This window comes from Nilaparvata lugens, chromosome 3 (genome assembly GCF_014356525.2).
Source record: "Nilaparvata lugens isolate BPH chromosome 3, ASM1435652v1, whole genome shotgun sequence".
NCBI lineage: Eukaryota > Metazoa > Arthropoda > Insecta > Hemiptera > Delphacidae > Nilaparvata > Nilaparvata lugens.
In genome coordinates this window covers 88,120,215-88,143,395 of record NC_052506.1, presented here as the reverse complement: position 1 = coordinate 88,143,395, position 23,181 = coordinate 88,120,215, and the positions used below count along the sequence as shown (strand labels likewise).

The 23,181-nt window shown below is 34.9% G+C and overlaps 1 protein-coding gene across 1 annotated transcript; it reads right to left on the bottom strand.

The window, feature by feature from the left end:
* Positions 1-610: 610 nt before the first annotated feature.
* LOC111049603 (transmembrane protein 41B) lies at positions 611-21,902 on the bottom strand. Its single transcript, XM_022335718.2, has 6 exons — positions 21,644-21,902; positions 20,711-20,837; positions 17,333-17,461; positions 7,918-8,116; positions 6,355-6,493; positions 611-1,669 (listed from the first exon to the last, which is right to left on the bottom strand). Exons 1-6 carry the CDS (start codon positions 21,675-21,677, stop codon positions 1,500-1,502), a joined length of 798 nt encoding a protein of 265 aa, XP_022191410.2. The 5' UTR covers positions 21,678-21,902; the 3' UTR covers positions 611-1,499.
* Positions 21,903-23,181: the final 1,279 nt, after the last annotated feature.

Below are 23,181 nucleotides of genomic sequence, written 5' to 3'. Positions count from 1 at the left end.
ACTAAAAAACCATGTTTTTCACGATTTTCTCAAAAATGACTAGACCGATTTTTTTCAAATTCATACCCTGTATAGTTATTTATCAGCTCTATTAACTGGCATGAGTCTCCCTTCTGGGAAACTAATGGGAGTTCTGGGAGTTTCTAATATAAAATAAATAGGTACTTGTAGCTGCTTTTTTTAGTTTTTGTTTATCCGGTACCAGAAATTTTGATAACGGTCTAACAACCGAAACCAGTATAGGCTACCGGTATTCATTATTTAGATTTGTGTTTGTAGAAGTGGAAAAAACACACATATTTTATCACCTTTGCTACGAAACATAAAAACGTTTTATAGGTAGTATAAATGAATGGATAGAACCGTAAATTGATAGGCTAATAAAATAATGTTTTTTTCATGTATTCATTAGAATTTTTTTTAAATTTTATTCTAATAATAACAAACTTGTTTTCATGCACCAACTTGTATACTCAATAAATTTATTCAAAATAAAAATAAACTTTACAAGTCTTATAAAGGAATTTCTTCAACAAAACAAGAATAACAAATAATAGTTTTATCAATCATTTTATCGATAAGATTGTTTTATCAATCAAGATTATCAAGATTGTACATACAAACAATTTATTTGGTATAATATTTTATACATTCATTTATACTCCTCATTATTTGAATACTATATTATGTAGTAAAAAGGAGGTTCCATCAAGAATATTTATAATATTAGAAGTTCACCTTACATCTACATAAATATATCATATCACTTTCAGCTATTAACCAATAACACAATCTTTCTCAACCGTGGATTGCCGAATAGAAGTCGAACAATTGAAAGTTATTTAGTAGGTAGTTTCTATGAATCACTATTAATATTTTGATTTTAAAAAGACATTTTATGCCTTCGACATCATGTAAATGGAGGGGTGAATACACCTCTTTAAAAATAATTCTACTATGTTATGAGGAAAGTTGAACACTTTTTAATTGAACATTTTTGAAGTAATTAAACTGATAACAATTCCATCAAACAGCTCATATCATCTCTGAATGATTTATTTTAATGAAATATGTTATCTTTTTCAACACTCCACAAAACATTTTATGGAATATGCTAAGGTTATTAAAGCTTGTAAATAAAATTTGTTTTCCAATTTATAGTAGTAGAAATATACCTTATTAGAAAAGTACTAATCTTTGAACAATAGTAGTCAATCACATTATAAACGTTGCTCTACACTAAGCGGAAGCAACTGTCATTTCGTTGAATTGATTCAAATACCTAATAATACTGTTCTCTCTTGAACAATAAGGAATGCGTTCCGTTACAAATTACAACCAATTTCCCTGTACCATGTCTCACAATACACCACTAATCAATCCGAATCAGATTGCTGATTGGGTCTAATTGTTTTTTCGACAGTGAACACACGAATCGTGGAGTCGATGGTGTGAGCTTCGGAAGGCGAGGCGTCAACATCGATTGAAGCAGTCGATCCCTAAGCAAATTTCTTTCGTAATCTGCCCTTGAAGAAAACAGGCACCAGTGAGAGAAGAGCGAATACGCCGAGAATGATCATCGACTTCCACGACCATGTTCCCGTCTCCGACGACAGCAGCTGTAGCGTCTGCCCTGCCTGGATCGCCACAAAAGACGGTGGTGCCACACCTGGAACACAACCTCTATTCAGCAACAATACAAACTTCCATTATAAAATAATGAATTCAATAATTAATATTGACAATTCAAACAATACTACTTTACTTACACTCAACATTACATCTTTTTCTAAAAATATAGCAGAAGTTCACCAAACTGCGTCAAAAGTTTGATGACACACCATATTTTTTAATTATTGGTGATTTAAATCAAATCAAATAATTTATTGCCAAACACAAAAATCTGGTGTGGCGCACTCACACAACTTTCCTTGCCGTTATGAAAATTTATCACATGACGGTAGTGTTCCCGCGCAATTCAAGTCTACTATTCAAAGATCTAAGCCAGCTGGTGACAGGACTATAACGCTGGAGACACACGAGGTCTGCTATCTCTTCATAGTGAATGATTTAATAGAATCAACAGTTGCCAACGGTTTGCAATTGAAATAATAACATTTTCTCGAATTTCGAGCTTATTTTAAATTTTAGGTGAAAATGTTACTGAACATTAATTGTAGAGATTCTCATGCTCAATCTTTTCCATTTAGAATGTTTTGTTTAAAATGTATCTGAAGCGTGATAATTGGGAATCTAAAATCAAACTTTACCTAGATGGGGCGGAGCTCCTGAAATTTTTACAGATATGGGACTTGTGGCAGTTGATAGAGCTTAACAATGACTATTTTAGGTATGAATTTGATCAAAATCGTTTGAGCCATTTTTGAGAAAATCGCGAAAAAACCTGTTTTTGACAACATTTTCGCCATTTTAGCCGCCATCTTGAATTGCATTTGATCGAAATTGTTCGTGTCGGATCCTTATAGGGGAAGGACCTTGAGTTCCAAATTTCAAGTCATTCCGTTAACTGGGAGATGAGATATCGTGTACACAGACGCACATAAACTCATACACACACACACACACACACACACACACACACACACACACACACACACACACACACACAGACCACTTTTTTGGACTCAAGGGACCTCGAAACGTATAGAAATTTACAAATTGGGGTACCTTAATTTTTTTCGGAAAGCAATACTTTCCTTACCTATGGTAATATGGCAAGGAAAGTAAAAAGTGTTACAACGTTAAGGCTGTGAAAAGGCTAAAATCAAACTTTCTACTGGTGATATTTTTCAAAGTTTTTCGATTAGTATACTATCAAGCTATCAAAATTAAAAATTTTTCTCAGGAAATCTCTTCATGGTAATCTAATTAAACAAAATGGTTGTTCTAATAGATCATGGTTGATCTAATAAAACAAAGTTTTTCTGAAAATATCAATTTTTGAGAAAGTTTTTCGATTTACCGAAAATAACTCAACTAATAGTTATTTTTGGTCATTTTTAGTAAATTGAATAACTTTCTCAAAAATTGATATTTTCAGAAAATTTTGTTTTATTAGATCATCAATACTATGAAAAATCTATCCTTTAAATCTCATGGTTTTATCTTTCACAGAACTTGAAATTTTCTGCACAAAAATTTAAACTTTAGGCGCTCATATCTCAAAAAGTAATGATCGAAAAAAAATTTTCCTGAGAAACTTTCTGATTTTGATAGCTTGATAGTATACTAATCGAAAAACTTTGAAAAATATCACCAGTAGAAAGTTTATTTTTAGCCTTTGCACAGCCTTAATACAATTTATAGCAGTAACATAGGACAATATTCAGATCATGCGAATAAAACATAAAATCAGTGATTAAATTTAGTATAAAAGAATTCATGTACATAATTATTATATAGGCACCTATTCACCAATAAAACTTTCAAATACCTTTTAAAACAGTGGATTTCCATTGTTTTCACATTTTTGGGAAGAAAATTAAAAAGTCTAATTGACATTCTAGGCCTGCTCCCAGTTCTTTTGAGAGGAAGTATAGTTGCACTTTTTGATTCTCAAGTTATTTTTCTCTCGTGTATCGTACTTAACTCATGTACATTGCGATTGACATCATATTGACAGATATTCCTCTTCATTATCTTCTAGCAGGCAAATACATACAAGGATGACAGAGTCAAGATTTGCTTCTCAACAAAAAATTTCCAACAGGAAATGAGTTTATCTTATAGCGGTTATCCAGCATTCATGTGATTAACTAACATTTGCTGGTCCCCTGTTGGTTGGGGGAGCTCTGAGTCAATCATCGTACTCAAAAATGTGTTAAAAACCAGAATTCACCAACAGTATCCATGCTTGTCGTAGGAGGCGACTAAAATGGACCTCAAGGCAACTCCAGAAGTTGCCTTGCCTTCAAACCCCGGGGATCTGCCCCATCAGTGAAGTTTCGGAGGGGCAAAAATAGAAACCCAAGAGACCAGAGATGGGTAAAACACAAAAAATGTAGGTCAAGAGGCTGAGTCGAGGGTGGCCAGGTGCCCTAGAGGCAATTTGGCGACCCCTCTCAGCGGAAGGACCTACAAAGAAGCCAGGAGTGGAACTCACGTAGGTCACGAGTTTTGGGTGGAGTGACTAAACCTCACCACTGCTCAAAGAAGGACTGCCATTTAGGCAAAACGTCTTGGGAGAGGTGAGGCTTCTGACCCTGCGAAGTTTCGGAGGGGCAAAAAGAAAAAACCCAAGAGACCATAGATGGGTTAAACTCCAGGCACAAATTTGGGTCAAGAGGCTGAGTCAAGGATGGCCGGGCGCCCTAGAGGCAACTTGGCCACCCCTTCCTCAGCGGAAGGACCTTCAAAGAGGGCCAGAAGTGGAACTCACGTAGGTCACGAGGACTAATCAGTCAGAAGAGACTGCCATGCCAAGCCTATCACACTGGATTGCAACAAGCAACCGGGTGATGAATGGGATGTTAGTATAGGGAAAAACTCACGTTTCTTGTAAGTAACACAGGTATTGGTTTGCCTAACTAACATACTACTTGGGAACACAATAAGCTTCGGTTGACGTGTGGGGTTCTTTGAACCTTTGGATCCTTCAATCCGTCCCTTCAAAACAATAAACATTTGCTGTGTTGTGTTTAGACTGCACAAATTTGGTTCACAAACTTAAAGTTGTTTTTGGAATTTTATGGACACTCCTAAGGGTGTATTCACATTTAATGTTCATATGTGCGATTGCACGTCGAATCATGCAGGAGCCGAGAAACAATATCTGGAAACATTGTGTAACTAGCATTCTGACTGAACGCATGCACTTTCTGGTTGCGTTCAGTGTGAGTGCTCACACTGATCATGCATAACCAAGCGTGCACTAGCACATATTATAATATGCATCCAATGTGATCACACACCAAGGGTGTAATAATAAAATAATTAAGAAGGCCTTCACAATAATCTATAAGTATCCATCATAGGGTAACCGCATAGTGATAGAGATAAATAAATAAATCGTTAGAGATAGAGGTACTTCAATGTTAACACAAAAACATTGTGTTATGGTGAGGAGGTCGAGGTCGAGGGTTTACCGCGTGGATTACATCGACGTCCTACACATGCGGGCACCCATAACACAAAATGTATCCGTGTTACAATGAGGTACCTCTATCTTGATCTCCACCTCCTCACTATGCAGTTACCCTAAGATTGTGACTCTTAGTTAATGTTCATATAAATAAAAAAAATCGAGCCTCAAATTTTGACATTCAATAACTTTTTTATGTGTACACCGAATTTGATGATTATTTTTAGTTGTATTCGTTATCTTCAGGACCAGGTTGATGGCCTATCAAATTTATAATCCGACTTCAGGACTTTTTCCTACGGTCCTTCAAAGTTTACATGCAATCCTTATGGGAGAAGATTTGTAAGCTGGCCACAAACAAAAATAAAAATAAGCTGTTATAATCATTGCGTCATCCAACAGCCGTCGGTAGATAGTAGACAATAGTGTGTGTTGCTCTATAACCGCCAATATATTTATTTTTATCCCGATTAAAAACAAACTGACTATTCTGTGTGTAACCATTCAGCAGTGCGGCCTCATGTTAAAGACTTACATGCGCTAAAGACATTGCTTTATTTCGAATAATTGTGATGTCTTCGTTGTTTAGAATTGATTGATTATTAGTAAATTATTTATTTTGCAGTCGGATAATTATGTATATGAATAAAATCGATTAAAATTGATAATTGGAATAATATGAATAATAGCATCTGCTATTCAAAACCAATAAGCAAGAAGCACCTGGATGCAAAATGCCGCATCGCGCCTCCTCAGGTGTGCATCCAGCTAAAGTTTACCATGAGATGCATTAACTTTTTGGCGGTACGAAGTTCGCCGGGCCAGCTAGTTTTATATATAATGAATTGAGAGGGCCTCTAGTCTTCTAAACTATTCTATTATTTAATTTGGAATATGTAGTTTTGAGCTAATGCCTGTGATATCTTACATACCGTAATTAAAATTATTTGTCCAAAAAATTGGACAAAATAATCGTAAAAACACTTCTCACAAAGTTTATTAATGATTGAAAGTTATTTGATTGTAATAATTTTCAAAATTTAGTGTTCAAAGTAAAATTAAGAGTAGAGGTTCCGTGGATTAATTCAAAATCAACAGCTTGTACGCATGAATGAACTTCTTAAATATAATATTTAGAATATGTATTATAGGTAAAATCGTTGGTGGATTTTCTATCTAGTTTATTTCCTAAAACTATGCCAACATTTATCGTGTCTATATACTATTGATCATCACAGAATGCATGAGTTTACCTATGAATGTTCCAATCCAGAATGGAGTTAAAGGAACATTAATTACTGGCGACGCTATGTTTATGAACCAGTTTGGAAGGAATGGAGTCATCCGTAGGAAAAGAATATAGTTGAATATATTATCCCGATGTCTAGTAACCTGTGAAAATGGAAATTTCATTGATGAGATTATAACATAAGTAATTTCTCTAAAAATAAAATGTGGGAGTTCCAACATAATTGAAACCACAAGACAAAAAAATTACATAAGAAGGATAGTTACAATTTTATATTGAGAGAAACATTATATTTTTTAAAATAAAGTTGTAGATTATACATAATTGAATCACTAATAAAAACTCAATTACTGATAGAAAAAGCAGAGAAAGATATAAAACATTCTATAGGTCACAGCACATTTAAAAACAGGTTCCAAAAATGAACAACAGTTAGTTTACTTGGTCCAGGAATGTTGTAAAGTTTTAACACCATAGAACAACCTCCATCAGATTAAGCACTCACGATAATATGAGTAAAGAGGTGTTCAACTGGTCGCCTACCCAATTATTGAAGTAAGCGCACTCAAAATAATTTACATCTAATGTCAATATAGTTAACAGGTGTCAGTTACTAATGAAAGCCTTGCTTTTTCTTTTACAAGTTTTGACAATCTATGCTAATAGCATTGGCTTTTCTTCTTACTTAAATCAATTTACTTTTAAAACCAGAAATAACTAGTTACCGCTATTTTTAGTTGACTATGCTATCATTATGAAAGGGGTGTTAACCTTCGGTAGTCGCCCCCTACTCAATCACACGAGCAGTCGCGTGTTGTATTTTGTACAACAACCATTTTGCCAAGTGTTATGTACTCTGTTTACTGTCAAAACATATTAATTAATTGTATAATTACTTTTTCCATCTTCTTGGATTATTTTACGCCTATGAACATTTGGATGATTAGCATTTCATAGCCCAATAAGGTACATCAAGCAAAGCCTGTGTTATTGGTTCGTTTACAGTCCCCGTATACAGTCTTTCCCTATCTTATCCGCAGTGCGACTTATGCATTGTCGCGACTAAATGGTACCTAAAGACTGAACCATTGCTCGGTTGATACTGCAGCTCAGTGGAGTGATGGGGAGAAAGTTTTGGAAAGCATAGGTGACTCATTCACTGACACCACCCCATTCAATAGTTTTGTGCAGCAAAAAAACTGACCTTTTACAACAGCGCGACTGCCGGAAGTTAATTAGTTTGATTATATTGTTAGATTTCTTTTAAGCTTTTATTAGCGTGAAATACAAAATTGTATGTGAAAGCTGACTCATGCATAGCCGACATGTATGAATACATTTAATTAAATTCTTCTATTTTACCTATTTTCAATAGTCATTTAAGATGGATGTGGAATTTCCAATTAATAAGTTTTCATCTGCTGGGTACAAAGCTTTGGTATCAGATTCAAATTGACTTTATTCCAACTTTAAAAAAATCATAGAACACACAACAATTGAAAAGTTTAATAAATTATAGAAGTGATAAAATTACTCCATCAATTGAATTTGAAACAGTTCTACTTACCACATCAGAGTATTTAGCTGCTTGATCGGGGAAGAATTTATAGACGACTCTACGACCCACAAAATTTGATATCAAGTAACAAAACGAAGCTCCTGTCGCGGAACAAAAACAAATTAGACAGAGAGCGATTGGAAAGGGAAAGAGAAACCCACAAAGCACAGACAGCGATATCGATCCAGGAATCGCAAATGTTTGCAGGCTGAAGATGATCGATCGTTAAGGGAATTAAAACTCAGAAATTTCAATAAAACAGCTTCACATAAAAGAAAAATAGTTTTATCTTAGGGCACTTTTGACATTGTAAGTTTAGCACTGATATTAACCTGGATCAAATCCAGGGATGATTGCATATACTATAATGTGTTTCATTCCGAATTGAACCGCAGCTAAACACACTGAGCAAATGTTCGACAAACATGTTTGTTGAATCAGTTTGGGCAAATTTTATTATGATGGACAAACAATGTTTGCCCGTGGTCAGTGTGGACGCGTTACCAAACAAAATATTTGTAAGTGGGGAGAACAGGTTTTATGTTTTACAGCAAACACTGAAAATGTTTGGAAAAACAGTAATTTTTTGTTTGACAAACAATGATTGTCCAAACTTTTTAAAATGTTTGTCCCTGAGCTCCTCAACAAACATGTTTGCCGAACATTTGTCCAGTGTGGACACGGCTCAAGTCACGTGTGCCAAATACAGTATAGCAATGAATTAGTTTATGTTTATATTTATATAAATGTACTAGATTTTGTGTTAAAATTTGTGTAATCTATGTTATCGATATGGCTCGAATGCAAAGAAATTATTAATCATATAATCTAAGCAATATTTTGGTATTTTTTGTAAGATCTATTTGAACCTAAATGGCGGAGGACTAAGATATTTAAATTTTATGCTAATTTGAAAGTCGGAAAGAGGATCTGTAAAACTTGAGAAGGAAGAACCAGCACTCGCCAGCCAAATGCCACCATAAGAGGACCCCAAATATTTTAGAGCGAAGTACCTTACTAATGATTTTGTAAAAGTTAAAGTTAAAGTAAATTATTAAATTTCTTAAAAGACTTCGTGATGCTATTGTGAAGCAGAAGTCATTTTCATTTTTAATTAAATTTATAACCCCTTGGAGGAGACGATTCCGGCTACCATATTCCCGGACCACATGGAGTTGGATCGACATCGGCGGCTTACAAGAAGATTTTCGACACGTGAGTGATTAATTTGAATTAGTGATGGGCGCCCTAGTGCTTCGAATTAATCTGATGATCAAAGCTAGCTCGCCGAAAGGGTTTTATTATAAATTGAGAAATTAATAAGAGTAATACTTGCGCAAGTAAAATTAGTATTAAAGGTATTTATTTGAAAGCAAAATATAGATCAATATTTTAGAATTTCTATTAAATCAAAGAAGTACAAAATCTAGGCTATTAAAACATATGCATATAATATTTAATTTTTTGCAATACAATTGCGATAATTTATTATAGTTCTAATTCACTAGATGAATGGCTCTACCTATTCCGTCAGGTGCCGAATCTTGCACCCTGAGATAAAATATATATTCGATACAAATAAATCTACTAAATACTAGAGATTTTAATATATATATATATTGGATTATTAGTGGCTAATTTATCAAGCTGATCTTAGAGCACACATTTTTTGATTGAATTATCCAAGTCGACAAGTATTAGCAAGCGCATATCGCAGCTACATGCAACAGAATGCATATGATTTTAAGATAAAGGCACATGGTAATGATTCGTGCCATAAATCTAGAATATAAAGTTAGCCTGTGATATTTTTATTGATTTCAATTATTGTTCTATTTTTATATTATATTTTTTTTATCGCTCTATATATATATTTTTTGCCTCGACTGATCTTTGCATTATTTATGTAATATATGTATGAAACTTTCATGGTGTGCAATTTATTTTTTATTCCTCAACACTATAGTATAAGTATCATTTATATATATTTATTATTTATTGAATTACAAGAGTTATTGGAGAAGCCCATATCTAGGCCTATCAAGATTTTTTAAGACTGAATACTATTAGAAAACCACGACCTAATTATATCAAATCTCATGCTTTACCGACTGATGCCAAGCAGGAGGCTAATCGTTATTTAAATATAAAGAATAACGTGACACAAAGACATGGCGCCCAACGTGGGACTGATGATGAGAGCCAAGCTCATTGAATAATTATTTGAAATTAAGTCAATAACCATATTGAAAATTATAGATAACTTATACGAGTTGTGAGGAAAACTGGCGAAGGGAAATTTGTATTACTTTTTGGGGAAACAAGAGCTTTAAATAGAGAGAAATTATATGTTTTAAAGAAAATTTTATATTATTAGTACTGTGAAAAATTACATGTTTATAAAGAGAGATTATATTTTATAAGCCTAAACTGCTATTACTTTCTAGTCAAAAATATATTAGGTGTTTAAGCCGGTTGGAAAATAAGTCGCAGCCTGTAAACTAGCCAAGAATAAATCAACAAAACATTGGGGGCGCTAGAGCATTGTAAAAAACTTAAGTATAAATACCTTGTTGTAAGAGTATCCAAACACTTTACACATCACTGTTCACTGTAAGTCCCGGTTTGTGTCTCTTTTTTAAGCATCTTCGCTTATCATTTTTGTCACTGTTTAATTAGCATTTATCATATTTGACATAATGAATCACACTCCCGCAAACTCTGAAGTTTCATATATGTACGGCGGTTGCACAGATCCCACTTTGTCGACTCCAAGCACATCAAACCCCACCACGGTAGATGCCAATACGCCACGAGAAAGGGAACCAGGAAGCGTCGGGTCGATAGTCTTCGATCCACCAGGTCTGCAACCTCTATCATCCACTCGAATCGACGCCGCTGACACACCATTGAATCAACGGATAGTAGAGATCAACTTTGAAGGGGGCGAGGAGCAGCCTGCCGAACCCGCATCTCCAGAGGCCGAGTCACATCTGAGCAAACAAAGTCTATTTTCAGTCACAGAGCTAGATCCTTTTCAAAAGGTAATGATGGAACAAACTAGCAGTATGTTCAATATTATGCTACAAAACACAATGGACAAAATGATGCAGGAGATTAAAAAAGAGAATGTGGAAATGAAAGAGGCAAATAAGCAAACAATGGAACAGGGCATGAAAGAGACAGCGGCGCTATAAAATCAGTAGAACGACGGTTGGATACTATTGAGGCTAAAGTAGAGAATCATAGGGAAGAATTAAAAGCAATGATAAATCTACAGAAAGAAAGTCAGGATAAAGTTACGGCAGGATTATCGGAAAGGTTGGATACGGTTACATGTGAGCTCAACGAAAGGATAGATAACCTAACCATACAAATCACTACACCCATTCAGGATATAACCAATAACATTAAGGCCGATTGCCACCAAGAAATCCACAAACAAATTACCGTTGCCAATCAACATTAACAACTACAGTTGACAAAATATTAACAGTATTAAAGAAATACAAAATAAACAGATTAATATGTCCACAAAAATGAACCAACTGCAAGGTAGCATCAATCAAAATACTGAAACCTGTAAAGCTTTAAACGGAACTCTACTAATTCAAAAATCCACTCTGACTCAATTAAATCAAGAAGTAAACGCAAATAAAATTACACATAATAGTCAATGGCAGATAACACAGGAAAAAATAACAGCATTAGAAAATCATATTCAACAACGACCTCAAGGGATTCAAACAGACAACCTCAACGTACATAGTATATTACAAGGACTAGGAAAATTTGATAATACTGATCGCCATTTGCAACCTCAACCATTCATTGATCAGATAAAATTAGTACAAACTCTTGCACCTACCTCTTGGAATTTTTGGCGTCTTCGTTTGACTAATTTATTGATTGGCGAACCCCTGATGTTCTTTCGGAGTAGAGCCCATGAATTTACATCATTGGATGAGTTTGTAGCTGTCTTCCTGGAACAGTATTGGAGCAGAAGTAAACAGTTGGACGTGCTAGCGGACATTATATCATGCGATTTCAACCCTAACTTAGACGGTGCATGTACCACTTTCGTCACTGCCCTACAGTTTAAAAATTCTCAATTGAGCGAGCCCATTAATGAATCGGCATTAGCAAGTATTATTTTAAAGAAGCTACCGTATCAAGTTAGAATGGCACTCGCCACACAACCCATTACTGATTGTAAGCAGCTGATAAATCATTTATATGGCATACAGTCTGTGATGGCAATATCAAACCACCGTTCAGACCAGAGATATACACAAAATCAACATAACTCAAAATTTAATCAGTACAACCAGCCAAGCCTATGAACGTACCATATGATGCTCACGATCTGCTCCTCAATTTGAACGCCGCTATGAGCACAATCAAAATAATGGGAATAATAAAGCTTTCAAAATCGTCAAACAAACCATTATCCACAGCAAACCTACAAAAGAATTATTATTATGGCCATGATCGATTTAACACAAATAATGATTACACACAGAATAATTACAACAGAAATTATAAACCGCCACTCTCAATAAGTACAAATTATACATTAGCACATGCAATAGGATTGAATCAACAAAAAACCCAGAACCCAGCACCCAACGACCCGCCACCAGATATACAGAAAACTACAGCTAATAAACCAGAACTATATGATACCCCCGATATAACAAGCACAAGCCCAAATGAAACAAACAAAGAAAACCAATATATTCCAACATCATACACCACCTTTGTGAACGGTTTACCGAAAATATTAGAAAAACAGAAGTTAATAAAAGACAGCCTACTACAAAAAACCGCCGCCAAACATGCAATTAAAGCCAGCCGCAAACATCAACCCATTTTAAGTATATTGTTTCCCGCCGAAGAGCAACCCGTCACCGAAGAATCACTACCGGCCACAACCCTACAACAGGAACCGATACACTATAATAATGCTGAAATCCCACCACTGCCAAAAATAAACAGTTGCCAGGAGGAGACCGCCACCGCACCAGCGCATCATTTGACCCCACCAAGGCACCCCAAGGAACCCAGGATAGAGGACCAAGAGGACGGACTACAGGATAAGAGGAGCGACCACCGCAAGGCCCGGAGACGGAAGCGCCCGAGGACACCCGACCGACATCAGGACGAGGAGGACGACATTCGGGAGAAGAGCATGCACCGCAAGGCCCGGAGGCGGAAGAAACGGAGGAACCGCGCGCGCCGATGGAGGCCGCACGCACGTTCAAACGCCCAGGAGGATACCGGACCGGGACCAGGTTGGAGAACAGACCCCCGACGGCGTGCATCCGCGGCACATACGTTTAAAAACTATGATCGACGATGTTACCTGAAAAAGACTTAAAGTGAATACCAGCTACCAAAACCAAAGAGCCATTAGCAAAAGAAAGTATTGTACCTGATGTATAGAAAATTATTTATATTAAGACCTAAGAAATACTATAAGATAAGCCCAGAAGTTTTGTGAATCGAAATTATTGTCTAAAAGGAATCATTTGTGAGAATTATGAAATGTGTGTAGTTAGGTTGGCGGCCCTGCAAGCGGCGAATTTAAAAATTACTATATGTTAATGTTGTCAGGAGGAGTACGTTTAGAAGTTTATATTTATGATATTTTATGTGTGTTGAGGAGGAGAATTTGTTATTGTATTTGATAAAGGTATAAAGGAGATGCAGCAAATATGTCTGCGATCTGTGATAGAAGTATGAGAGTATAATTTATAAATAAGTATAGTGTATATCGATGTATTGAAGGGTGGGTTTTCATTAAAACATTGTGATTCTCAAATATTTTGAATTCAAACCCAGGGGCGCGTGTAACATATTAAATCTGGGTAGACAAAAAGCCCTAACAGAAACAGTAATAGTCTGAAATAAAGTAACTGGCTAATATCGCCAAATAGATAATAACTAAGATTAGATAGCATCAGCTTATTCTGGCTAAATGGTACAAGAACCTAAAAAGGATTTGAAAGAAGTTTATTGCTCATAAATAGATTATTATATAAATATTTGAAGATTGAGGTTATGTACATGTATTCACGGATCGGTGACCTAGAGATCGATCAAACCGAGGAACGTAGAATCTGACCAAAACCCCTTGGCAGAGCTTTATTGCAATCAGATGGTGTGCAATATGAAAAAACACCCGTCCACGTGGCTAATTATTAGGTAGCATGGAATTAATATTAATGTATAGAATATTAACTAGCATGCAAAGAGCATAAATAAAAAACCAAATAAAAATATTTAATGTATTCAGGAATAAGAGTTACCAGGCGCATGATACCGAAAAAATTTGCATGCACCAATAGTAAAACGGCAGTTAATAGGCGGCAACTGTAGGCCAGTTCAAAAATATTTCTATATATTTATATAAATGTACTAGATTTTGTGTTAAAATTTGTGTAATCTATGTTATCGATATGGCTCGAATGCAAAGAAATTATTAATCATATAATCTAAGCAATATTTGGTATTTTTTGTAAGATCTATTTGAACTAAATGGCGGAGGACTAGATATTTAAATTTTATGCTAATTTGAAAGTCGGAAAGAGGATCTGTAAAACTTGAGAAGGAAGAACCAGCACTCGCCAGCCAAATGCCACCATAAGAGGACCCCAAATATTTTAGAGCGAAGTACCTTACTAATGATTTTGTAAAAGTTAAAGTTAAAGTAATTATTAAATTTCTTAAAAGACTTCGTGATGCTATTGTGAAGCAGAAGTCATTTTTCATTTTTAATTAAATTTATAACCCCTTGGAGGAGACGATTCCGGCTACCATATTCCCGGACCACATGGAGTTGGATCGACATCGGCGGCTTACAAGAAGATTTTCGACACGTGAGTGATTAAATTTGAATTAGTGATGGGCGCCCTAGTGCTTCGAATTAATCTGATGATCAAAGCTAGCTCGCCGAAAGGGTTTTATTATAAATTGAGAAATTAATAAGAGTAATACTTGCGCAAGTAAAATTAGTATTAAAGGTATTTATTTGAAAGCAAAATATAGATCAATATTTTAGAATTTCTATTAAATCAAAGAAGTACAAAATCTAGGCTATTAAAACATATGCATACATATTTAATTTTTTGCAATACAATTTGCGATAATTTATTATAGTTCTAATTCACTAGATGAATGGCTCTACCTATTCCGTCAGGTGCCGAATCTTGCACCCTGAGATAAAATATATATTCGATACAAATAAATCTACTAAATACTAGAGATTTTAATATATATATATATATATTTGGATTATTAGTGGCTAATTTATCAAGCTGATCTTAGAGCACACATTTTTGATTGAATTATCCAAGTCGACAAGTATTAGCAAGCGCATATCGCAACTACATGCAACGAATGCATATGATTTTAAGATAAAGGCACATGGTAATGATTCGTGCCATAAATCTAGAATATAAAGTTAGCCTGTGATATTTTTATTGATTTCAATTATTGTTCTATTTTTATATTATATTTTTTTTATCGCTCTATATATATTTTTTGCCTCGACTGATCTTTGCATTATTTATTTGATAAAGGTATAAAGGAGATGCAGCAAATATGTCTGCGAACTGTGATAGAAGTATGAGAGTATAATTTATAAATAAAGTATAGTGTATATCGATGTATTGAAGGGTGGGTTTTCATTAAAAACATTGTGATTCTCAAATATTTTGAATTCAAACCCAGGGGCGCGTGTAACATATTAAATCTGGGTAGACAAAAAGCCCTAACAGAAACAGTAATAGGTCTGAAATAAAGTAACTGGCTAATATCGCCAATAGATAATAACTAAGATTAGATAGCATCAGCTTATTCTGGCTAAATGGTACAAGAACCTAAAAAGGATTTGAAGGAAGTTTATTGCTCATAAATAGATTATTATATAAAATATTTGAAGATTGAGGTTATGTACATGTATTCACGGATCGGTGACCTAGAGATCGATCAAACCGAGGAACGTAGAATCTGACCAAAACCCCTTGGCAGAGCTTTATTGCAATCAGATGGTGTGCAATGTGAAAAAACACCCGTCCACGTGGCTAATTATTAGGTAGCATGGAATTAATATTAATGTATAGAATATTAACTAGCATGCAAAGAGCATAAATAAAAAACCAAATAAAAATAATTTAATGTATTCAGGAAATAAGAGTTACCAGGCGCATGAATACCGAATAAAATTTGCATGCACCAATAGTAAAACGGCAGTTAATAGGCGGCAACTGTAGGCCAGTTCAAAAATATTTCTATATATTTATATAAATGTACTAGATTTTGTGTTAAATTTGTGTAATCTATGTTATCGATATGGCTCGAATGCAAAGAAATTATTAATCATATAATCTAAGCAATATTTTGGTATTTTTTGTAAGATCTATTTGAACCTAAATGGCGGAGGACTAAGATATTTAAATTTTATGCTAATTTGAAAGTCGGAAAGAGGATCTGTAAAACTTGAGAAGGAAGAACCAGCACTCGCCAGCCAATGCCACCATAAGAGGACCCCAATATTTTAGAGCGAAGTACCTTACTAATGATTTTGTAAAAGTTAAAGTTAAAGTAAATTATTAAATTTCTTAAAAGACTTCGTGATGCTATTGTGAAGCAGAAGTCATTTTTCATTTTTAATTAATTTATAACCCCTTGGAGAGACGATTCCGGCTACCATATTCCCGGACCACATGGAGTTGGATCGACATCGGCGGCTTACAGAAGATTTTCGACACGTGAGTGATTAATTTGAATTAGTGATGGGCGCCCTAGTGCTTCGAATTAATCTGATGATCAAAGCTAGCTCGCCGAAGGGTTTTATTATAAATTGAGAAATTAATAAGAGTAATACTTGCGCAAGTAAAATTAGTATTAAAGGTATTTATTTTACAGCAAACACTGAAAATGTTTGGAAAAACAGTAATTTTTTGTTTGACAAACAATGATTGTCCAAACTTTTTAAAATGTTTGTCCCTGAGCTCCTCAACAAACATGTTTGCCGAACATTTGTCCAGTGTGGACACGGCCCAAGTCACGTGTGCCAAATACAGTATAGCAATGAATTAGTTTATGTTTGTATTTACAAAAAAGAATTATAGTACCTTTTAAAATTAATAAAATTATAGAATAAGTAAACAAATTATAGCTACTAGTTTCGGTGATCATACCATCGTCAGGTTATTAAACGTTTCGTTTAAAAATTGCACCTATGTTATAATATGTAACTAAAATGTCCAATTTTTTTAATAAACTCTCTGATATGTTAGAACCCACGACCATAGAAATTTCAACTATATGGAAAAACTTTAAAATTGTAGCTTAAAGATATTATTAATATGAATCATCAGACATATGAAATTGAAAAATTTGATGCAAAAAAGGATACAAAATATAAACAACAAAAATTGCTGTCAGAACGGTGAAGTAGTAACGATCTTTATATTTATCGAGAACTCTGCCCAGATTCTTAGCAGCCTCTATATCGTATGGCAATTTCACATATTGTTTCTCACTCCTGAAATCAAGGATAAGCAATCATTAGACACTTGAAAATAATCTTTTAGATAGCCACAAACCTTAAATTCTAGTTTTAGTGAATCTAGATGGACCAGTCAATTGGAAACTTCTGGAATACACTGGTAATGGTTGATAGAAGTATGAATACAAGTTCCATTTTCTGGGAACAGCTTCTGTGAGCATCTTGACTTCGGACAACATACAGTATAGAGAGAATAGAATAGATAGAATACTTTATTATTCAAGTTAACACAATACAATATATACAAATACGCATGTACGGCTTGATTAGACAATCACCAGCCGAACATACATTATGTAGCCCATGTCGATTAAATGATATTTCTTCAATTATAATTTCATTATTGCGTAAGTCATGACAGACAGGATTGAGAGATTCTATCATCCCTCAAATTTATAAATTATTTTCAATCCCACAGTAAAAATAATAAGTTATCTACCAATGAGAGTACGATTTAAGCTACCAACCAAAGTAACTTGCTTTTGAAAATTGAAGGCCTGTTAAACAATGAACAAGAAAATTGAAGGAAGGTTACGATATGAGATGTTTGTTGGAAAGTATGATCTTTATACATTGATCTTTAATATTGTATTATTGATATTTAATCCCCCCTGTGGGTGGGGAGACTTTGAGTCGAACATCGTACTCAAGAATTTGTTAAAAACCAAAATACACCCACAGTATCCATGCTTTTCGACTAAAAGGGACCCCCTTTCCAAAGCCCTTCTTCTCCTTCTTAATATGTTAATATGCTTTGGAACTTTTTATTTCTAGAATGGCACTTTTTCTATTGACTTAGCTTTATGTCATTCTTTCTTTTTCTATCTGTAGGCCTTCCTTGGCCATATTCTCACTTCTTCTTAGGCCAATCTAAGGAGTGATGTGGACCGTGCTGATGGGTAGTGTTTTTATATGGAGTCTCTAACGGTGCCTGCAGGATACCAGGCGCCCTCCTGTAGTATTTATCCTTGCATAGACATGCGGGGCTTAGTCTGGGTTGACTCCACTTCCCTAGTTGTTCGTGGAAACCACATGAACAAACCAAACCCCAAGGCAACTCTAAAAGTTGTCTTGCCTTCAAACCCATCGGGATCTGCCCATCAGGGAAGGTTCCTCAATCTGAATTGGGTGACTCAGGAACACAGGAAATCATGACTTTTAAAGGAAAGTACCCAATAAGATCGAAGATTGTGATAGACAACAAGGTATTGGAGCAGGTGTCTCAGTTCACATATCTGGGTTGTGAAATTAGTTATAAAGATGAATTGGATGTAGAGAAGAAGGTAGGAAGGTTCCAAATGATTTGTGGAAGTATCAGTAGGACATTGGGAAAGAAAGCTACCACAAGAACGATAATGAAATTTTATAAGACAATGGCAGCTCCACTACTACTCTATGGTAGTGAATTGTGGGTAACATCAGAGCCACTTGAGAGTAAAATGCAGGCAGCTGAGATGAGATTTATTCGCAGAACTAAGGGCTGTGACATAAGAGTTCACATCAGGAATAAGGGTATACGGAAAGAGCTGAATATCTTCTGCCTGAATGATAGAGTTGCATCTTATCGTCAGCAATGGAAAGAGCATGTGGAACGAATGTCAGCTGATATCGGCTTCCTCACAGAATTTTCAAGTATAAACCGGTAGGCAAAAGAGACATAGGCAGGCCACGAAAAAGATGGCAATGATCATTATATTTATTATAAAATAAAAACAGTAAATTGTAGTGATGCTTATGATGATATTAGATTAGATTATATTGATGTTATTAGTTTATAGATTTTATTTATTATTTTTTTATTCTAATTACAAGCTGAATGTGAGTTGGAACAGGCAATAGCCTAATCCCTGATTGAAAGAAGAAGAAAGAAGGAACACAGGAGATTCCGTTGCTACTTATGTAGAGGCTATCAACATTGAGAAGGCTTCTACTTCTACTGATCACGACATGGATGACGTAAGCTCAATCACACCATCCCAACTGTAGAGGGAGGACGAGCTTCTCAGAAGTCCAGAAAAGCAAGAATCTGCAGGAAAACCTGAGGATGCAATAGAGCAACCGAGCAGTTTGCATGTGGAGAGACCAAACCTCACCATTGCACAAAGAAGGTCGGCTATTCAGGCAAAACTTATTGTGATACGTGAGGCTTTTGACCCTGCAACGTTTCGGAGGGACAAAAAGTAAAAACCCAAGAGACCAGAGATGAGCGAAACATCAGGCACAAATGTGGGTCAAGGGTGGCCAGGCGCCCTAGAGGCAATTTGGCAACCCCTCCCTCAGCGGAAGGACCTACAAAGAAGGCCAGGAGGTTACGAGGACAAATCAGTCTGAAGAGAATGCCAAGCATATCACACTGGATTGCGAGAGACTAGAGGCAAGGAGAAGGGCTCTGTTTGGCTGCAAGCAACCAGGTGATAAATGGGATGTTAGTATAGGGAAAAAACTCCTGGATCTTGTAAAGGACACAGGTATTGGTTTGCCTAACTAAAGTACTTGGGACACACAATAAGCTCGGTTGACGTGTGGGGTTCTTTGAACCTTTGGATCTGTTCCTTCAAACATATCATATATATATATATATATATATATATATATATATATATATATATATATATATATATATATATATATATATATAAGTAACAAATGAGTAAATATGGAAAAAAGATTAAAAAAACTTCATGGAAATTGGTTTGTGTGAAGCAATAGATTTATCTACCTTACTAGCTATGTAGCCTATATCAGTGCAGGTAAAATGCAGAGTCTGTCATTCTTGGATCAATCCGTCCATACAGAGCAAATTATTCAGGGACAGATCACATTAAGCATTTTTTCAGGCGTTTTAGAGTCGGCAGAACAGGAAGCTCCGATTGGCGCCTGACAAAACGCTTAATATGGTCTGGCCCTTAATGGTAACGAACACAAAATGACTACTTACCACATGAACATGTGGAGCAGTCACTCTGGTAAAAACGCTTGTCACTCTCCCTTGAAGGTCGGAGCCCAGGTGAAGGGTGGTCAAGCAATAGTTTATAATAGATGTCAAGCAAAAAAAAAAGAATAATAATACAGTAATAGTTTATATTAGATGTCAAGAAATGTAAATCTTTCTCTAAGTTATATTATATTTTAACTTCTAAATAGAAATGATCATGTTATTCATGATTTGAGAAAGAATTCTAGTGAAAAATGTCTGAAAGAATAAAATTGTTATAAAATACTTACTCCTCAAGTGCAGGGAAGTTCATGTAAATGTAGCATAATGACACCAAATAGAATATGAAAACACAGACTATTGTGACCACTGTTACATGTGTACTGACTTCTTGTTCACGTTTTACTTTGACTTTTACTGAAAAAGAAAAACATTATAATACTGTTTTCTGTAATTTAGAAATGTTTTGAACTTCGCAATAAAACACATCAACTAGCCTATGGCAAAGAAATGATCTTTTGATCATCAACTAACATTGAAAGCCTACATTATAATATTATCAAAAAATGAAAGCAAGTTATGTGCTTTAATTGATATATCACTTGACGTACATGTGTGGTACGCACAATTTTAGACCATTGACATCCATAATCCTTTTATTTTTGGACCTCTAAATAACATCAACCCTTCAAATTCAAACAATGCTGACAGTTTCAAAAAATATCACCAGAAGAGACAGAACAAGTACATAACATCCCTTAGCAGTAGTTATTATAATTGTAATTTGGTTTCAATAATATTAGAACAATTTTAATTAATTACAATTTTAAATAACCAGTAAAAACTGTTTGAAGTACGTAGTTGGTCTGTGCAAATATTCGCAAAAGGTGACTTCTTAAAATACACTAAGGTCTAACCTAAAAATTATTAACCTCAAAGCTCTTCACTTGTGATGAAGACAGATTTCATTTCCTTGGCAATTATTATCAATATTATTGTAAAAATTGCTACATTTCGCCTAATAGATACTTTTAATAAATTAATTATTCAACTCAATAAAATGTGTCTCAATTCACAGTCTGATAAAATATTGAATTGAATAGTTTAATTATCTGGATATATCACCGTACATGTAAAGATAGATTTTAAATAGTCAGGGCAACTAGTTTTAATATGGATTAACTTATATAATTATTATATTATTTCCTAAAAAGTAATATTACCAGTTTCTTTTGGTGGATCTCTCTGGACTTCCATGATAAAGACAATAGTCGAATACCAAATATAAACAATTATATCTTTTAGAATTTATTCAATTGCATTTCAAACATTGCTTAATATTGAAATAATAGTCTATTCGTTGTAAATCGTTGTCATTATAGATTACGAGCAGATGAAAATTTTACTAAGCCACACTTCTGATTAAGAGGCTGAGCTGACACTGACAATTTGTGAAAAATCGCATCTCCAAAAATCATAGGCTGGCTGACCAAGGCCATCTGATCCTAACAAATCACCATAATGCGCATGCGCAAATAATGTTCAATCTGATCAGTTCTTTGAATATAATGTTCTTTGTAATAACGGTTACTGAGCACTTATTTGGATATTTGGAATAATATTTTTTTTTAAATACCATTTGAGATAAAAAACCTAACCTCCGTAACTTTCACCCAAAGACCTTAAAGAGATAAGGTCTCTTATCTTGCATCTTTCATCCTTGCATCTTTAAGGTCTTTGCTTTTACCTTGTGAAAATTTGAGTTGAATCAGAAAGAAATAATTACAAGTAAACAGTATCCATGGTTGAATCTTGCCAGCACGCAATATTATATAGTGAGGACCACGTTATAATGGCAATGAAGAAAGATGCAAAACAGGGTTGCTATTTTACTTCATTTTACCATTGATTGTACACAGCTGTTACTCATTCATTCTATTACATCTTATCTAATATTGGTTTTCCTCCTTGAGCCAGGCAATCCTCCTCTGCTTTGGCCAGGGGAAGAGGCGATTGCAGATCACCGTAATACGCTTACTATGCATAATCTGCATACTATGCAGATAATCGGTTTAAACGGAGACATATCATATGTTCGTTTAAGCCCCGTATGAAACACATTATGATAAATATAACCATATCTACTAGTAAACTTGGTTTAGCGTTAAACGTAGAGGGCCCGGTGCATATGGTCCTTTTGGGCCAAACTGTTTACTACTATTACTGTATAGATCAAACTTTAATTTTATTGCAAGTATTTACTCGTAAGACAAATGAATAGGCTAAACCAGGAATGGGGAAACATGCATTGTGGTTTTTCGTCGCTTCGGAATTCAGACCCGTTTGCCGTTTCTCATTTCGTTTATTAGGCTACTGACTGACTAATTTACCTAACCTGACTGACACACACACACTACCTACTCCGTCTTGGTTGACTTTTGTAGTTTGCAGTTTATAAAAGACGATGGATAAGAGATGTTCTGGTTCTGAAAATAGGGCTAATTTTTCAACCCAATTAAAAAACTACACAATAAATTGTACTCAGCAAATCAATGTCGCCAAAAACAGTACATGAAAAAGATAAGGCATGTGCATGCTTAGCCGAACAATTTCCGACTCCGTTGAGAAACCAACAAGTGTGATACACTTGAAGAAACTCTCAAATAATATATTATGAGATCTGCAATAAATAAAAAAATTGTATGGATTCAAATGGAAATAAACGTAAAAGATTACATGGGAATCTCATATCCTTAAAATT